The 16,702-nt window shown below is 65.6% G+C and overlaps 12 protein-coding genes across 12 annotated transcripts; 5 read left to right on the top strand and 7 right to left on the bottom strand.

Moving 5' to 3' along the window:
- Positions 1-10: 10 nt before the first annotated feature.
- Positions 11-895, bottom strand: MICPUN_56210 (predicted protein; the record flags this gene model as incomplete). The annotated part of the gene is made up of 1 exon (XM_002499503.1): positions 11-895. One exon carries the CDS (start codon positions 893-895, stop codon positions 11-13), a length of 885 nt encoding a protein of 294 aa, XP_002499549.1.
- Positions 896-1,159: 264 nt separating this feature from the next.
- On the top strand, positions 1,160-2,056 carry MICPUN_79104 (palmitoyl-protein thioesterase; the record flags this gene model as incomplete). Its single annotated transcript, XM_002499984.1, has 1 exon — positions 1,160-2,056. The coding sequence occupies one exon, from the start codon at positions 1,160-1,162 to the stop codon at positions 2,054-2,056; it is 897 nt and encodes a 298-aa protein (XP_002500030.1).
- Positions 2,057-2,853: 797 nt separating this feature from the next.
- On the bottom strand, positions 2,854-3,573 carry MICPUN_56212 (predicted protein; the record flags this gene model as incomplete). Its single annotated transcript, XM_002499502.1, has 1 exon — positions 2,854-3,573. One exon carries the CDS (start codon positions 3,571-3,573, stop codon positions 2,854-2,856), a length of 720 nt encoding a protein of 239 aa, XP_002499548.1.
- Positions 3,574-3,689: 116 nt separating this feature from the next.
- MICPUN_56213 (predicted protein) lies at positions 3,690-4,361 on the top strand (the record flags this gene model as incomplete). Its single annotated transcript, XM_002499983.1, has 1 exon — positions 3,690-4,361. One exon carries the CDS (start codon positions 3,690-3,692, stop codon positions 4,359-4,361), a length of 672 nt encoding a protein of 223 aa, XP_002500029.1.
- Positions 4,362-4,453: 92 nt separating this feature from the next.
- On the top strand, positions 4,454-5,353 carry MICPUN_78421 (mitochondrial carrier family; the record flags this gene model as incomplete). Its single annotated transcript, XM_002499982.1, has 1 exon — positions 4,454-5,353. The coding sequence occupies one exon, from the start codon at positions 4,454-4,456 to the stop codon at positions 5,351-5,353; it is 900 nt and encodes a 299-aa protein (XP_002500028.1).
- Positions 5,354-5,364: 11 nt separating this feature from the next.
- On the bottom strand, positions 5,365-6,352 carry RPL37E (ribosomal protein L37e). Its single transcript, XM_002499501.1, has 4 exons — positions 6,224-6,352; positions 6,052-6,128; positions 5,810-5,911; positions 5,365-5,506 (listed from the first exon to the last, which is right to left on the bottom strand). The coding sequence occupies exons 1-4, from the start codon at positions 6,292-6,294 to the stop codon at positions 5,466-5,468; spliced, it is 291 nt and encodes a 96-aa protein (XP_002499547.1). The 5' UTR covers positions 6,295-6,352; the 3' UTR covers positions 5,365-5,465.
- Positions 6,353-6,710: 358 nt separating this feature from the next.
- On the top strand, positions 6,711-7,467 carry MICPUN_107766 (predicted protein). Its single transcript, XM_002499981.1, has one exon. The coding sequence runs from the start codon at positions 6,797-6,799 to the stop codon at positions 7,409-7,411; it is 615 nt and encodes a 204-aa protein (XP_002500027.1). The 5' UTR covers positions 6,711-6,796; the 3' UTR covers positions 7,412-7,467.
- Positions 7,468-7,546: 79 nt separating this feature from the next.
- On the bottom strand, positions 7,547-11,278 carry MICPUN_56217 (predicted protein; the record flags this gene model as incomplete). Its single annotated transcript, XM_002499500.1, has 2 exons — positions 7,547-11,116; positions 11,195-11,278. 2 exons carry the CDS (start codon positions 11,276-11,278, stop codon positions 7,547-7,549), a joined length of 3,654 nt encoding a protein of 1,217 aa, XP_002499546.1.
- Positions 11,279-11,404: 126 nt separating this feature from the next.
- Positions 11,405-12,736, bottom strand: MICPUN_56218 (predicted protein; the record flags this gene model as incomplete). The annotated part of the gene is made up of 1 exon (XM_002499499.1): positions 11,405-12,736. The coding sequence occupies one exon, from the start codon at positions 12,734-12,736 to the stop codon at positions 11,405-11,407; it is 1,332 nt and encodes a 443-aa protein (XP_002499545.1).
- Positions 12,737-12,856: 120 nt separating this feature from the next.
- MICPUN_79165 (predicted protein) lies at positions 12,857-14,004 on the bottom strand (the record flags this gene model as incomplete). The annotated part of the gene is made up of 2 exons (XM_002499498.1): positions 12,857-13,638; positions 13,779-14,004. 2 exons carry the CDS (start codon positions 14,002-14,004, stop codon positions 12,857-12,859), a joined length of 1,008 nt encoding a protein of 335 aa, XP_002499544.1.
- Positions 14,005-14,236: 232 nt separating this feature from the next.
- Positions 14,237-15,316, bottom strand: MICPUN_56220 (predicted protein; the record flags this gene model as incomplete). Its single annotated transcript, XM_002499497.1, has 2 exons — positions 14,237-15,093; positions 15,184-15,316. 2 exons carry the CDS (start codon positions 15,314-15,316, stop codon positions 14,237-14,239), a joined length of 990 nt encoding a protein of 329 aa, XP_002499543.1.
- A 225-nt stretch (positions 15,317-15,541) lies between these two features.
- MICPUN_56221 (predicted protein) lies at positions 15,542-16,596 on the top strand (the record flags this gene model as incomplete). The annotated part of the gene is made up of 1 exon (XM_002499980.1): positions 15,542-16,596. The coding sequence occupies one exon, from the start codon at positions 15,542-15,544 to the stop codon at positions 16,547-16,549; it is 1,008 nt and encodes a 335-aa protein (XP_002500026.1). The 3' UTR covers positions 16,550-16,596.
- Between the last annotated feature and the right edge of the window lie 106 nt (positions 16,597-16,702).

Raw genomic sequence — 16,702 nt, 5'->3', positions numbered from 1 at the left:
GGCGAACGTGTTAAGAGTCTCGGTACTCCCTCGCTCGCTCCGCGGCGCTCGCCCTCCTCACCCGCGCCTCATGCTCCCGCAGCCTCGCCGCCGTCGCGCGCGCCAGCCCCTCGTGCGCGCACAACGCCGCCCGAAACCTACCGAACGTGACCGCGCGACCGCCCCCGCTGTTCACAGCTGTCGCGTCCACGAAGGCGTCCACCAGCGAGTCCTCCGGCGGCGAACACCCGTCGCCCCGCGTCTCGCGCACCCTCGCCGCGGCGGCGCGGACCGCGGACCGGCATGCGTCCGCGTCCTGCGGCGTCAGGTCCGAGTGCTCGAACGCGGCGGCGCGCGCGTCCTCGAGGAAAGGCGCGTACGCGACAGCTGTGCGCAGCGCCGGGAAGAGCCGGCGAAAGTCCACAGCCGCGTCACCCGCCGCGCCTTCGCCTTCTCCCTCGTCCGCCTCGCCCGCCCCGACCGCGGCGTCGTGGGCGGCTTTGACGACGGCGAAGGGCAGGTCCGGGCACTGCAGCCGCAGGGCGCCGTGCCAGTCCCTGGCGGACATCGTCGTCGGCGTCGAGCCCCACGCGCGTCGGCAGTCGTGGAGGAAAGCCAGCTGGTTCCTCTCCGTGGCCTGCACGAACGCCCACTCCCTGCCGGCGACGTGCCTGCCCAGGTTGACCGCCTGGAAGTACTCCGCGGCGGCCTCGATGTGCGTGTTGGGGTTCGCGCCGCCGGGGTCCCTCACCGCGGCGCATCGGGACGCGTGCTTCACCGCCTCGCGGAGGTAGAGCTCCAGATTGTGCGCCGCGAGGTACTCCTCCGAGGAGACGCGCTGGCGCTCCTCCTCGTCGACGCGCCGCCGGCCGAGGGGCACGTCGCCCTTGCGCGCGGTGAGATCGAACCCCGGCATCTCCCGCGCGGGTCGATCACCGGCACTCGCCGCGCTCGGGCGGAAGTGTGACGAGCGCGGAGAGATCGTCCTCGTTCAAGCCGAGGCTTCGTTGGAGACAGGATGCTTGGTCGGCAGTTTCACACAACGATTCGCGCAACCGGCACGATGACACGCGCCGCGTTCGCCGTGATCATCGCGCTCGTGTGCGTCGCGGCCGCGCGGGGCGTCGAGCTTCGAGGCGGAGACGACGTCGGTGCCAAACCCGCGCCCGTTCCCCTCGTCATGTGGCACGGCATGGGCGACAACTGCTGCGACCCGGGCACGATGGGCAGATTGAAGACGTTCGTCGAGTCCGCGGTACCCGGGATATACGTCCACAACGTGATGGTCGGTGGAAGCCCCGCGGCGGACACCATGCACGGGTACTTCGGTAACGTCAACGACCAAGTCGCGCAGGCGTGCGACCGCCTCGCGGCGATACCCGAGCTCCAAAACGGCTTCAACGCCATCGGGTTCTCGCAGGGCTCCCTCTTCATTCGCGCGGCGACGCAGCGATGCGCGGACAGGCTCAAGGTCAAGACGCTCGTCACGATGGGTGGACCGCACCAAGGGGTCGCGTCGCTGCCCGGGTGCGACGTCTTCTCCCCAACGACGGACGCCGGCGCGTTCTGTCGCGCGGCGGAGGCTGCCATCGAAGCCGCGGCGTACTCCCCGTTCACCCGCTCATCCGTGGTGCAGGCGCAGTACTTCAAGGACCCGAGGGCGCAAACGCGATACCTGGCGCACAACCCGTTCCTGCCGGACGTCAACAACGAGAGGGAGGTCAAGAACGAGACGTACAAGCGCGCGTTGAGCTCGCTGCGTCGCCTGGTCCTCGTGCGGTTCACGGAGGATACCGTCGTGGAGCCGAGGGACAGCGCGTGGTTCTCGACGTACGAGCCAGGGAACCCGCCGGGTCCCTTGGTTCCGCTGAGGGCACAGGCGATGTACCGCGAGGACTGGTTGGGTTTGAGGGCGCTGGACGAGAGCGGGCGGTTGGTGCTGGCGGAGTGCCCGGGGCAGCACATGTGGTTCACGGACGCGTGGCTGAAGGAGAACGTCCTGGACAAGTACATGTACGGCGATGAGTCGGGCGACGAGTCGTCGCCCGACGCGGTTAAGATTAGCGTCTCCCGATGAGTCATCTTCGAGTCACGCGCCTGAGCGAGTCCATCGAGACCTCCTTCCTGCATATCGGACACTCGCCGTTGTCCTTTGGAGGGGTCATGTTGCACACCGACACCACGCACCCGAAGCAGAAGCTGTGCCCGCAACTCGTCTCCACCTGCACCACGCCGTCCTCCTCCCAACCGAACAGGCAGACGGGGCACGAACGCTCCGGATCCTTGCTGGTCGTGCGCACCAGCGTGGGCATCGTCCGTTTACGTTCCTCGTCCGACATTAACCGCCTTCCCTCCACCGTGAGGAGTCGCTCGTCGTCGCCCTGCCTCTTGAAGACCCCGCTGCACCACGATCGCGCCTGGATGGTGATGTCGAAGGACTCGTGGATGCCCGGCGCGGGTCCGTCGGTCCAAGCGTTGGGGTTGAGCGGGACGAAGACTGTGAAGCGAAGGTTGGCGCCACCGTCGGTGACGTCCTCCACGAGCACCTCCTCCGCGACCACGTACGACCCTTTCCAGATGATCCCCCGGTCGTGTATGATCATCTCCCTCAGCCCGCTCCACTCGACATCAACCCGCCAGGTGCCGAGGCAGGACTCCGGGATCCTCGTCGTGGCCTCCGACGCGCGGGACCGACCGAACCCGCGGAAGCAACCCGAGCCTATGTCGGGAGGATCGAAGACGTTCACCCAGGTCATCTGCCCGAGCATGGGGAACCCGTCGATGCTGAACTCGCCCATGTTGGCGGCGGCGCGCCGGACGTCTGTGTCTGAAGGCGAATGGTCGTGCTAATCGTTAACAAAAAAAAATTGAAGGCTACTCTGTGGGCACGATCGAATCGCATCCGTTCACCATGGTGTTGGCACCTCCCAGCCCGCACCCCGCCACGTCCTTGAACAGCGCGTCCGGCCCGGTGTCGCTCAGCCTCAGCACGGTCACCTCGTACGTCACGGTGGAACCGCCGGGGATGAGCGCGTAAGGGGAGCGCACCGCCGAAGGGCCGAAGCAATCGGCAACCTCGAACGTCCTCACGCCGCCGACCCGCATGCCCTCCACGCCCTTCTTCAACCCCTTGGGCTGCCCAGGGACCGGGGTGATGAGATCGTTCACCTTCACGATGACCGGCCTCGCCGCGGCGGGCTGGACCGACTGCTGCATGCCGTTGGTGAAGTACTTTTCTCCACCCAACGTAGTGTCCACCATCTTGCCACCGTCGATCGTCGCGACGTAGTTCACCAGGAGGAGGTCCCCGGTCTTCGCCGCCTTCGACCCGAACCCTTCCTTATCGGAGATTATCTTAACGTCCTCCGCGCGGGCGGGGAGGGCTGGGAGCGCGGCCGCCGCGACGGCCACGGCGGCCACGGCGCGCCTGCTCATCCTCGTCACGCAGGTTTGGACGTCATCGGCACGCGGGTCGTCGCGCGCCTGCGCCGCGGCGCGCGTAGGGGTGGCGACGCGAGCGACGCGGGACCGATCTCGACGGAACGACGCCGTCGCGCTCGCGGGGTAAAAGGTTGGGCGGGCGATGCAGGCCATGTTCCCGTGGATGCTCCCGTGGATGTGATGAGCTTATCCAGTCGCGGCATCTCATACGAGTCACAAAAATTCCAGGCGAGCTGCCAGTCGTGGGGGGCGCGGTTCGACCGCGGGACATGACGAAGCGCGGGGTCGCCGGCGCGCTCGCTCGGCGGGCCTGGGACTACCTGCGGAATGACTTGCGCGAGATCGTGTGGCCGAGGCCCATGCCGGACCCGCCCGGGAAGTTTCCGCGGATCTCGAGCATGAGCGCGGGAGAGCACCTCGCGTGCTGGTGGGACGGGATCACGTCGTACGTGGACGGGTGGCGGTGGTACAACGGCGAACCGAAGAGGGAGCGCGAGGCGCGGCTCGAGCGCGAGCGGCGGGAGCGCATCGCGCGAGGGGAAGCCGAGGCGGCGGCCGACGCGGGCCGGGCCGAGTGGGACCAGGACCTCGACGGCGTCGCGGAGGAGCTGGAGGGGATGCTCAAGGCCGGCAAGCGCGTGGGGCTGGAGGCATGGAAGGTGCAGTTCAAGCACTTTTATAAGACCCGGATGGCGGCGTACAGGGAAGGGGTGAAGGAATTCATCGAGGGATACAAGGAGGGACGGGCGGAGGCGTTGAAGCCCGTCGAGCTGACCGAGGAGGAGAAGGAGGAGGCCCGGGCGGAGGCTGCGCTAATCGCCGCGGAGCTTGCGAGGAGGCGGGAGGCCAGGATGGCCGAGGAGACGAAGCAACGGGCTGTGCAGAGCCCTGATGACATCGCCGCGGGGTCCAGGGCGCAGACCGAACGTAGCAGCATTTAGAGAGTAACACTTAGTATCGCGGCGGCAAGTTGCATTTCACCAACGCCCTGGTTTAGGTCAGTCGACTCATCACTCTGCAAATCACGGGGAGGATGTCGCCCCCACCTCCGAGCTCGGGACAGCGCAACAGTTTCGTCGGCAACCTCGCCGCGAGCGCATTCTCCGCGTCATTCGCTGAAGCATGCACGATCCCGCTGGACACCGCCAAGGTCCGACTGCAGCTGCAGGCTGGCTCCTCGGGCCCTCCCAAGTATCGCGGGATGCTCGGCACGGTGGCGACCGTGGCGAGGGAAGAGGGCGCTGCGGCGCTGTGGAAGGGTATCGGTCCGGGAATACACAGGCAGGTTCTCTTCGGAGGCCTGCGCATCGGCCTGTACGAGCCCATCAAGGACCTCTACGTCGGCAAAGACCACGTGGGCGACGTGCCACTCCATCTCAAGGTGGCCGCGGGTCTCACAACCGGCGCCGTGGGGATCACCATCGCGTCGCCCACCGATCTGGTCAAGGTGCGGATGCAGGCGGAGGGTAAGCTTCCCGAGGGCGCGCCGCGAAGGTACCCGAGCGCGTTCAAGGCGTACGGAATAATCGCCAAACAGGAGGGAGTCGCGGCGCTGTGGACCGGCCTCTCGCCCAACATCATGCGCAACGCTATAATCAACGCCGCCGAGCTGGCGAGTTACGATCAGGTCAAGTCAAGTCTGCTCTCGGCGGGGATGAGCGACGGGGTGCCGTGCCACATACTGTCGGGTCTCGGCGCCGGGTTCGTGGCTTGCGTCGTGGGTTCGCCGGTGGACGTCATCAAGTCGAGGGTCATGGCGGGGCGGTACTCCGGTTTCTTGGATTGCGCGGTGACGACGGCGAGGGTGGAGGGACTGGGTGCGTTCTGGAAAGGGTTCCTCCCGAACTTTGGGCGGTTGGGCAGCTGGAACGTGGTGATGTTCCTTACGCTCGAGCAGGTGCGGAAGGCCATGCGCGACAACAACCTCATGTGACGACGTGCGGATTTTTTTTCACTTGACTGGAACGAGTTCCTTGTGTAACAATCTACCCCTAAGCTAACGCGAAGTAGCCACCACGCGATCGCCCTAAACCCGCATCACGGATTTACTCGGAGGCAGCACGCTTCTTGGACACAGCCTGGGTGCCTGAATGGGAGAGAGGAGAGGGTTGGCGGGTCAGCGGCACGTCTTTCGGGCTGTGCAAATCTTGTGCGAGCGTCGGGAGCATCTTCGCGAGGGGTTGGGGTCCGCGACGAGCCGCGCGCGGTCCATCGCCCGATCGAACGACCGCCGCGGCGTCCCCGTCGCGTAGGGAACGCCTTTCGAGACGGTCGAAAACCGGACGTCGTCCGCGACGGACTCCGCGCGGACTCCGCAGTCGTCGCGACCCCGCCCCACTCGCTCTTTTTCACCACTCGGACCCTAGAAAGATGGGACGCGCTTACTCACCCTCGCGGAAGCCGTTCTTGAAGCGGCGGGGGAGGTGCTTGAGGTACCTCATGCGGCCGGTGCCGGTGGTGCGGCGGCCGATCGCCTTCACGGACCAGTTGTCTGAGAGAAAAAAGGGAGAGGGAGGTCGCGTCAGCGTTCGGTTCGGCATCGTCGGCAGCGTCGTCGCCAGCCCTTTTGTGTTGGGCACGCTATTTCACGGTCGCTTTCGCGGTGCGATGTGGGGTCCGGCGAGTACTCACAGTTGCGCTTGCGGGCGGAGGGGTAACCGCACGCGCCGCAGGTGGACTTCTGGATGTGGTAAGAGCGTCGACCACACCTGTTGGGGCATCAGGGATGCGATGGTCAGTCGAGTTCCGGGATGGAGGTCGCGGCGCGAACGGGAGAGTAAAATGGGGCTAGAGATTTGCGTACCGCCTGCACAGCGTGTGGCTCTTGTTATGACGCTTGCCGAACGATCCTGTACCCTTTCCAATCTTACCCATGCTGACACGTTAACGACGCAGACGAACGCGTTAAAGATGGGCTATCAACGACGCGTAGAGGCGCGTTGTAAAAGGGCCGCAGCTCCGGGATCGCGCGCCTTAAAACCAAAAATACCGAAACCCTAAAATGTCCGGAAAATCGAGGAGGCGAAAATCGCAACCGACCTGCACGCCAAATTTATCAGACCGAAGGGCAAAGTTTTGGGGGTTTATTTTTGAGTTAATTTCGCCATAGAGTCGGCCCCGAGTTCCTATCGGAGCGCCCGAGGCGAGTGCCGTCACCGTCAGTTTTCTCGGAACGCTCGACCCCGACCCCAGGTCGTCATAACTCGTATCGCCGTGCGCCATGAGCACCATCTGGCACCCAGACTTGTTGAGCAGGGACCCCGTCGTCGTTAAGGAAGAGCCCGACGACGACCACCACCAACCCCCCGCCGTCAACGTCGAACCTCCCGCGGACGACCATGGAGAAGACGAAAAGTCGGAGGATCTCGCAGGGAGGATGTCGACGATTTGGCGACCTAACCTCGACCGGCTGTACGCCAGCGTCGCCGAGATGGAGGGATCGGAGAGCGAAGAGGAGGAGAAGGATGCGATGAAGAAGGGCGTGAAGAGGAAGAGAGCCCCTCACACGAAGGGGCCATGCGAGCACGGGGTGAAGCCTCGGTCGAGATGCAAGGTGTGCAGCGCTTGTCCGCACGGGAAGCAGCGCAGTCGGTGCAAGGAGTGCGGTGGGTCTCAAATCTGCGTGCACAGTCGCGTACGCTCTGCATGCAAGGAGTGCGGCGGGGGCTCAATCTGCGAGCACGGCCGTCAGCGCTCTAAGTGCAAGGAGTGCGGTGGGTCTCAAATCTGCCAGCACGGTCGTCGTCGCTCTCAGTGCAAGGAGTGCGGCGGTGGATCAATCTGCGAGCACGGTCGTCGGCGCTCTGAGTGCAAGGAGTGCGGCGGGGGCTCAATCTGCGAGCACGGTCGTCGGCGCTCTCAGTGCAAGGAGTGCGGTGGGTCTGCAATCTGCGAGCACGGTCGTCAGCGCTATCTATGCAAGGAGTGCGGTGGGTCTGGAATCTGCGAGCACGGCCGTCAGCGCTCTAAGTGCAAGGAGTGCAAGAAATAGTACGAAGGTAGAAATAGTCCGAGATGGTACCCAACATTGCCTTCGTATTACTCGTCAGCTCGCGCCGCCCTCTCCTCCGCCGCGCGCCCCCTCACTTTTTAAAAATGAGACGACAGCACGTGCTACGTCCAAGTCTCAAGACTCGCCGCCGGCGTCTGTGCCGTAGTACCCGTTGAAATCCAGCCTCAACCGGAGCTCGTGCAGCTCCGGGTACGTCCCGACCCGCAGCTTGCTCTCGATCACGCGCAGCACGTACGACCGCGCGCGCCTGAACGCCCCCGCCAGCCTCTCCGCCTCCCCCTCAGGCACCGGAGCGTATATTGAACCGTAACCGGGCCCCGGGGAAGCCTCCCAGCCCTCGCCCGACGCCCTCGCCTTCGCACCCGCCCTCCTCTGCGCGGCGGCAAAGTCGCACGCGATTCCCAGCGCCGCGCGCGTCTGCCCCGCGAGGAGCGTCCACGTGGGATCCGGCGACGCGAGGCACTGTGCACATACGACGTCGAGGAATTTGTCGTGCGCTCGCCTCGCGTCGCCGGGCGATCTCGCGTCCGCCACGTCCCTCTCGAGCTCCAGCCACGCGTGGTGCAGGACGCGCCCGATGACGTGTTCGTGAAGCGCCTGGGTGAAGTGCCGGAGCTCGGCGAGGAGCGCGCGCGCGTGCGGACCGCTTAAAACGCCACCGGGCGCGCGCCTCGCCTCGGGGGTCCACCCCGCGCGGCTCGCCTCCTCCACCGACGCCCTCGCGCGTCGGAGCTGCAGCAAAAACGTCGCGCACGCGTTGTAGCGGTCGGCGCACGACTCCGGGACGACCAACGCGAGCGGCCACGGGGTCTTGACGGAGAGTCGGAGCCGGGACAGCGCGTCGAGTCTCGCCGCGCCTTCACCCGCCGACTCGGAACCGACGCCGGAATCGCCCCAAATCGACCGCCGCCGAGCGCCCACCGCGCCCGCGTGAGCGGGATCGGCGATGAGCGGCGGCATGACGTCGACGGCGACGTCGCTCGGATCCGGTAGGTCGCCGCAGCCGTCCGCGGCGAGGGCGTCCGCGAGCGCCGCGTTAATCTCGGACGCGTCGGCGAAGCCAAGGAGCGAACACGACTCGGAGCTTGGGGCGTCGAGGTCGCCCCCGCCGCTCACCCGCGTCTCGTCCAGACGTTCAAACACGGACGACGCGAACGAGTGCGCAGCCTCGCCGGCGCCCCCGAGGAACACCGCGCGTAACGCCGCGAGGTGCGCGCCGAGGCGCCAGTCCTCGCGGAGGCGGGACATGAGAGCCGAGCCCACCGCCGCCGCCCGCGCCCGCGCCGGGGCGACGGCGGCTCGAGCGATGAGAGATCCCGCGGGGCACGTCGCCGGGGATCTCGCGTCCGCGCTCGTCCTCAGCCACGCGTCGAGCTCAGCCGCCGCCGCGATGGATCGCGGGACATCGAAGTGGGTCCCACTCCACTCCGCGCGCTCACCCACGAACGGAGCCAGCCGCGCGGTGGACCCCGCCAAACCCGCGGCGACGAGCGACTCAGCCTCCGCCGCCGCCGCGTCCGTTCCCATCCCGGCGCTGACGACGAACCCGGGCGCGTGGTCGTGGTCGTCGGTGTCGTCGTCCACGCGGGGAGGCGGGCACGCCTCCAGGGTGGCGCTGCTGAGCAGTCGCACGCTCTCGTCGTCCTCGGCGGCGCGAGTCGTCGCGTCGGCCGAGTTTTCCATCCCCGGGGATGCGTTTTCCTTCCCCGCGTCGGCATCCTCGGGCACCCGCGAAGTCTCCAACGCGCGCCTGACGGCGTCGCAGAAATCCACGCACAGGTGCGACTCCATCTTCGGCGCCGTGCCCGCCCCCCCCGCGCCGCTTCGAAGGAGCCTGACCGACTTGCCCGCCGCCAACAGCTCGTCGACGTGCCGCGCCAGAAACTCCGGGCACGTCGCCGAACCATCCGCGTTGTTCCGCCGGAGCACGAACCCGCCCTCCCAGTGCGCCTCCGTGCCGATCGCCGCCACCCCTTCCTCCGGTCCCGCGCACACGAACAACTCCCCGCCCGGATCCGCCACCACCTCGCCGCGCTCCAGCCACCGGTGCAGCGCCGAGAGGTACGGCTGCGCGGCGGAGCACAGCAGCCGGAGCGACGTCACGAAGCCGTCGCCGCCGTCGCCGTCGCCGGCACAGCTGGACGTCATCTGGTGCGCCGCGCACGCGCGGTGCAGCGCGGTGAGACACCGAGCCGCGTTGGACGCGGGGCAGTCGAACCCGCCGGGCCTTTTCGAAGTCTCCCCACCCGAATTGAATCCCGTCGCTAACCGAGGGCGTAACGCCGCCGCCGCGAGCGAGTCCAGAACCCTCGCTCGCGCCGCGACGGAACGGACCGCCGCGCGCAGCTCCAGCAGCGTCGGCGCGCCCGCCTTATCGCCCGCGCCGCCCGCGGCGAGCCCCGCCGCCCTCTGCACGAGGGGCGCCAGCTCCTCCCGCAGCTCGCGAACGTGCCGCGCGAGAGCCGCGGCGAATGCTCGAATCGTGGGACCGAAACCGCCGATGGACGCGCCGACGGACCCGAGCGACGGATAGCCGGAGCGTCGACCGGCGTTGTTCTGCGACGAAACCCTCAACACGGGCGCGGGCGTCGCGAGCACCGCGTTCGCCGCGCGCTCCACCAGGTCCAGCGTAGCCGCCGCGTCCGCCGCGCGCTCCAAACCGGCGGCGAGCGCGGCGGGCGACAGGTGCGGCACCGCCGCGCCCGGCGCCCTTCTCGCGGGCGCCGCGCCCTGCAGCGCGTGCAACGCGTCGCCAACCACCTTTGACTCGGTGGATCCGTCCCAGGCGCCCACGAGCGTCGCGCCCTCGCGCCCCCGCGCGGACGCCAGCGCCGGCAGGAGCCGTGCGGCGGCGGCGACCACCGCGTCGCCAGCGCCCCCGCGCGAGCGTCCCCGAGTCGCCCTCGGGTCCCACTCCCACTCGTCTCGATCCGGCGCGGCGCACGCGGGTTCGTCGTCGACGCGCAGGTCGCTCCACCTGAACTCGGGGTCCGTCGCCGCATCGTCCCCGTCCCCGGGTGCCGACTTTTCGTCCCCGTCGTCCCCGTCCCCGTCGTCGTCCGTCCCATCCGCCGGCGCGCCGCTTCGACGTCCTCGCACCCATTCGCCCCCTCGCGGCGCGTCCCTCCTCGCGGCGACCGCCTCCTCCACGCCGAGCCTCAGCCTCTCCGCGCGTGCGTCGTCGTCGCCGTCCTCTTCTTCGTCGTCGGTCCAGTCGCTGAGCGTGGAGTCGGACGTCGCGTCGTCGACGTCGTCGTCGGGTTCGTCTCGGTCCGATGCTTGGTCTCGGTCCGACGCTTGGTCTCGGTCCGATGCGTCGTTCGTGCCCAAATCGTCCTCGCCCAGCGCGGCCATCGCGTCGATGTGCGTGTACTTCGTCCGCAGCGGGTTTCTGCTGAGCTCGAGGAGCAGGGAGATGACCCGCGCGTGCACGTCCGGGGTGTCCGTGCGCCACTCCACGCGCCGGAACCGCGCGACCAGCATGTCCAGCGCCAGCTGCTTGTCGAGCTGCGCGTGGATGCCCAGGCGCTCGCGCAGGGCGTCGAGGGCGTCGTCGACCTTGTACGGGTCGGTGTCCGGGAACGTGTGGTGGCGCGTGTGATACGCGCAGTAGTTGTGGGCGATGCCGAAGTTCTCGTCGTGCTCCTGGGTGGGTTGGTCAGTGGGTCCGGTCAGTGAGTGGGGCTGTCGTTCGGGCCAGATCTATAATCTCGTCGGGGCCGAGGGTTGGGGCGGGGGATATCGGGGAGGGATCTCGCGCACCTCGACGTCGACCAGGCGCTTCACCACCTCGCCAAGCAGCGCGGAGACATTCTCCGCGCGCTTGGCGCTGAAGCTCGACGCCATGATGGCCCGCCTCCTTCGCGCGACGGCCTTCTGAGCTCCCACTTTTTGAATAATCGGGCGCAATGGAGTTTTTGGCGAAAGGAGGGTTGGCGCGCAGCGGGTCGGTCAAGAAAAATTCACACTCATCTAACGAATCGCCTCCGCCTGAGAATCGTCCGGCGCCTCCTCCTCCTCCTCCTCCTCTTCCTCTTCCTCCTCCTCCTCCTCCTCTTCATCGCCCTCGTCTTCGTCCTCGTCTACATCCTCCTCCTCCTCTTCCTCCTCTTCCACGTCCCCGTCCTCCTCCATGTCGTCGTCAGCGTCCTCCCCGTTTTCTTTGCCTTCCCCGTCGCCGTCGTCCGTCTCTTTGTCCAGACGAGCGCTCAGCTCGCGCGCGACTCCGATCATGTGACACAGGCAGTGGAGCCCGAGTATCATCCTCTCCCTCGCGGTGGCGATGGCCAGGAACGACTCGGCCCCCAGTGTGTTGCTCACATCCAGCGCCCGGGTGGCCTGAGCGAGCGACCAGCTCAGCTCCTCCGCGTCGGTCGTCTCCAGCGGCACGCCGCTGGCGACCTGGTGAAGTACCATCACCACCTGCGCGTGATGCGCGCGAAAATGCCGTCGCATCCGCGGTGGAGCCCGGTGCATATTGGCGAGCATCTTGGACGTGGTCTCCTGCAAGCCGCGCGCCGTGTTCTGCACCAGCGACATCAGACTCTTCACGTACTCGTCGTCCTCCAAGGATTCCATCTCGGCGAGGGCGTCTCCGAGATACCTGCGCGAGTCCGGCATGATGGAGATCCGCTCCGACACACCGACCAGGTCATTGTCGTCGTCGCGCAGGTATCGGACCGTCGCAAGGGCGTAGCCGTCCTGGACCCTCGACGATAGGATGCGGATACGCCGTCGTCCCGTGATGTTTATGTGGAAGCGCCCATCGGGAAGCGGGTCGCATTGCGTGATCTCCACCTCGCACCCGAGGCTCTTCATTCCCCTGGTGCCGCGATCGTACTCCACCATGCCGAACCTGCGGTTACCCTCCATCGCCCTCCTCACCAGGAGCCTGTACCTCGGCTCGAAGATGTTCAGCTGCATCTTCTGGTAGGGGAACATCTCGGACATGACGAAGATCGGCAGTAACCCCTCCCTCCCATCAGGAACCCCTCCGTCAGTGGCCCTGGTTCCCGCCGCCTCCTGAGCCGCGCGCTCGCGCCTCGCGGCGAGCGACGCCGGAAGTAGCTTGGATATGACGCTGGCGAGCGTGACGTTCACCGGGATCTCCGCGCACGCTCCGACGAGTAGGATGGTTCTGCAGAGAGGGCACTGATTCCGGACGTCAACCGCCCGGGACAGGCACTCCTTGCAGAAGGTGTGCCCGCACGGCGTGGTGACCGGATTCAGGAGCACGTCGGTGCACACGTTACACTCGAGCTGCTCCCGAAGCTCGTCGTCCACCCCGGGGTGATCCTCCGCCATGGCGGCGCGTGTGTAGATATCGAGAGCGCGGAGCAAGATGACGTAATCACGTGTTTACATCGGTTGAAAAAGACGCGTGCCAGCCAAGCCGAGCCAGGAGTTCTACATAATCAAAAGTATCTACATCATCCCGTAGGCCCGCATGGCCCCCTCCATGGTATTCTTGAGGAGGATGGCGATGGTCATGGGACCGACACCGCCGGGCACGGGGGTGATCGCGCCGGCCACCTCCTTGCACGACTCGAAGTCCGCGTCGCCCACCAGCCTGTACCCCAACTTCTTGCTGGGGTCATCCTTGGCGTTGATGCCGACGTCGATGACCGCGGCGCCTGGCTTGAGCCACGAGCCCTTGACCATCTCCATCCTGCCGCAGGCGGCGATGACGATGTCGGCCCTGCGCACGATCTCCTCGGAGTTGGGCGTCCTGGAGTGCACGATGGTCACGGTGGCGTCGCGCCTCTGCAGGAGCATCGCGGCGGGGATGCCGACGACGTTGGAGCGGCCCACGACGACGGCTTCCTTGCCCGCAATCTCGATCCCCGAGCGCTCCAGGAGCTCGATGCACCCGCGCGGGGTGCACGGGACGAAGAGGGGCTCCCTGCCGCGCTGCGCGAGACGCCCGGTGTTGAGCGGGTGGAATCCGTCGACGTCCTTCTCGTAGGAGATGGCGCCGAGGACGCGCTCCTCGTCGATGTGGTCGGGCATTGGGAGCTGCACCAGGATGCCGTGCACGTTCGGGTCGGCGTTGTAGTCGGCGACCACCTTGAGGACCTCCTCCTCGGTGGCGTCGCCGGGGAGGTCGGTGCCGAAGGAGTCGATGCCGGCCTCGGCGCACGCCTTCTTCTTCGCGTTGACGTACGTCTGGGAATCCTTGCGCTCGCCGACGAGCACCACGGCGAGGCCTGCGCGTCACGACGGTTGGAGGAGAAACGGCGGTGAGATTTTGGTCCTAGGGATCGCGGCGCGAGAGACGGTCCGACGGGGGTCCCTCGGGGGGGGTGAACGGAGCTCATGATCGCGCGCCGTCTCGGATCTCACGCACCGGGAACTTTGCCGATTTTTTCCTTCATCTGGGCGACGCCCACGCGGACCTCCTCGCGCACGTCCGCGGCGATGGCCTTGCCGTCGATGAGCTTGGCCTCGGCACGCGCGGAGCGAGGCAGAGCGCGCGCGGGGGCGGTCCTCAACGCGCCGCGGGTGACGCGGAGCCTGAGGGGAGCGGCGAAGGTGCTCCAGGCGAAGGTGGTGGCGACGGCGGCGGCGTTCATCTTCGTCGACGCGGTCGTGTCGGGGCGACTCGCGCGGTGGTGAGAGTGCGGCGGCCGCCCCATCGGAAAAGCGCAGGGGCCATTTCTTACGTCAGCAACTGCCTCAACAGTTGGCTGCACAAATGCCAGGGTACACTCCGAAGGATGAAAAAGACATACACGCCTTGTCATAATTAACGTTAAAAAGTCATGCAACGCATGGATTTCATGCAACTCCGCCGTCCTCTCAACCTTACAACTGGTAGGTCATCTCGCCGATATTCACCGTCTGGGAAGGAATGTACACCGGCGAGGACATCATTGCGTTGACGGGACGTTCGTTCTCTTCAAACAGCCTGTTCGCCATGTACTGTAAGATGCTTTCGAATTTGGCAAAGTTGTCGGTCTTGATTTTCTTGTAGAGAGCCGCCTCGATCTCAAACGCGTACTTCGTCTCAGCCGCCTTCTCGGTGGCCTCGATGGTGATCACCTCCGCCTCGTTCGTGGCCGTGTTATTGATCTTCTTCGCCTCCTCCTTGGCGGCGAGCAGCTCGGTGTTTGCCTTGGTGGTCTCCTGTGTGCGCTGGTTCTTTGCCAACTCGATGTCCTCGTCAGCCTGCTGCTTCTCGGACACAGCCTCGCGGTATTCCTCCGGGAGCTCAACGTTGGTGAGCTGCAGGGAGATCGCTCTGGCGTACACGCCGCCCGCGCCGTCGCCGTTGGGGCCCTCGAGCTTGATTCTGAGCTTCGACTCCATCTCGCTCTGGATGATGCCGCGCTTATTCTGAAAGTTTGAGATGTCGTACTTCGAGCACGAGTGCTGCACGGCGGACATCCCGGCGGCGTAGACGATGCCCCCCCATTTGTCCATGTTCCTGTACTTGACCACCACGGGCTTCACCCACTCCATGGGAAGCTGGTACTGGAAGGAGACGCCGAACTTGACCCTGAGGCCGTCCTTCGAAACGCACGTGGCATCGTTGATATCGGCGCTGATCTGGGTGCTGGGGAACTTGATGAAAATGAAGCCGGGGGGACCCAGGTGAAGGCCGCCCGACAAGGCCTCGTCTGCAAGTGTCTTGGAGTGCCAGTCGTACGCGAGGCCGTACTCTGAACGTCAAGGGAAATCGGGATACGCGAGAGTGAGTATCCCGCGCTGCGGAGGGGCGCGAGAGAAGGGGCGATTTTTAAAGCACGCACCGGTCGATTCAAGCCTTTTCAACGAAGTTCCTAGCAGGGAGGCGCCGACGACGAGGATCGCCGTCACTAATCCGCCGAGCGAAACGTTCTTGAAGCAAGTCCTGTCGTCGTCGTCATCCCAGTCGAAGGCCATGTTCGCAACCCGTGGGCTCACGCGCAAGTGAAGAGCGGTAGACACAACGCTATTAGACGACACTGTCTAGCTAGGGCTGACGTCAGAGAGTTAACAATATCTAAAAGTTCAAAAGACTGATATGGATCAACGCCGCCGGCTCGTGCCCCACACGCCCCCAGCGACGCGACATCGGAGGGTTTCCTATCATTCAACCATCCGTCGTCGCTCCTCTCGCCTGGCGACATGGCGATCATGAACGGACGTTCGATTAGCTTCTCCTGGGAGGAAAAGAAAGACTACGCCGGCGCCTTCGTCTCGGTGTGCAGCATCGGCCTGCTCCTCATGGTCATCCTCCTGCCCCTGTCCTTCTCCTACGTCGAGTACCACCAGTACGGCCTGAAGCAGCGCAAGTCCACGGGCACGGTCGATGTCACCAAGGTGTACGACTCCGGACGCTACGCCATCGGCCCGGACTACAAGTTCCTCACGTATCAGGCGGACGCGCACGTCCTGGATCTCGACGAGCTGTCAGTGTTCTCCGCTTCCGGCGGCGACAACAGCATCGGCCTCGAGTTCGTGCTGGACGTTCACCTGACGTACACGCTGCAGAAGGACAAGATCGGCGAGATGCACAAGTCCATGGCCACGTCGTACAGGACCATCATCGCCAGCCGCGCCAAGGATGCCATCAAGAACAGGGCATCCATCGACATCTCCTTCACGGACTTTTTCGAGAACCGCGAGAACGTGGAGTCCGTTCTGCGGGCGGCGGTGATCACACGATGGGCCGAAGCTCCCGCGCTCCCGGCGGTGCTGGATCAGTTTCACATCGGTCGGATCAAGATCCCGGAGAACGTCGCCCGGAAGCAGCTGGAGACCAAGCTGCAGAACGAGCGCAACGACAAGGAGACGTCCCTGCAGAAGGCGCTGGTGGAGCGCGAGCTGACCAAGGTTGAGGTCGGCAAGATTCTGAACGAGAAGGAGAAGACGCTGCGCTCTGCGGAGGCGGAGGCGACGAGGATCAAGGCGAAGGCCGTCTCAGACGCGCAGAAGACCGTCCTCGAGGCCCAGTCCACGGGTCTCAAGCTCCTCACAGGGTCTAGCGGACTCGACATCTCGAACTCGGGATACACCGATCAGCAAAAAGACAAGCTCAAGGTTCAGCTGGACTACATCAGGGCGCTGAGGAACCGCAAGAACGCCACGAACATCGACATCAGCTTCTTGAACGGCGGCGTCAAGACCTTTTAGGTAGTCTACCTAAAAATCTGTGTAACAGTACGCATGTTAATCACATTGTCTCGTCTCAATCACCCTCGCGAGTACTCTTCCCAACTTCTTTTTGAGACTTTTAGGCGACAAATTTGAACGGGGAAGGGGACCGGACGGCCCATAGGAAGGGGC

This window comes from Micromonas commoda, chromosome 2, assembly GCF_000090985.2.
Source record: "Micromonas commoda chromosome 2, complete sequence".
In the NCBI taxonomy this organism is placed as follows: Eukaryota; Viridiplantae; Chlorophyta; class Mamiellophyceae; order Mamiellales; family Mamiellaceae; genus Micromonas; species Micromonas commoda.
Note: the sequence above shows the minus strand (reverse complement) of the source record. Positions and strands in the feature narration are given on the sequence as shown.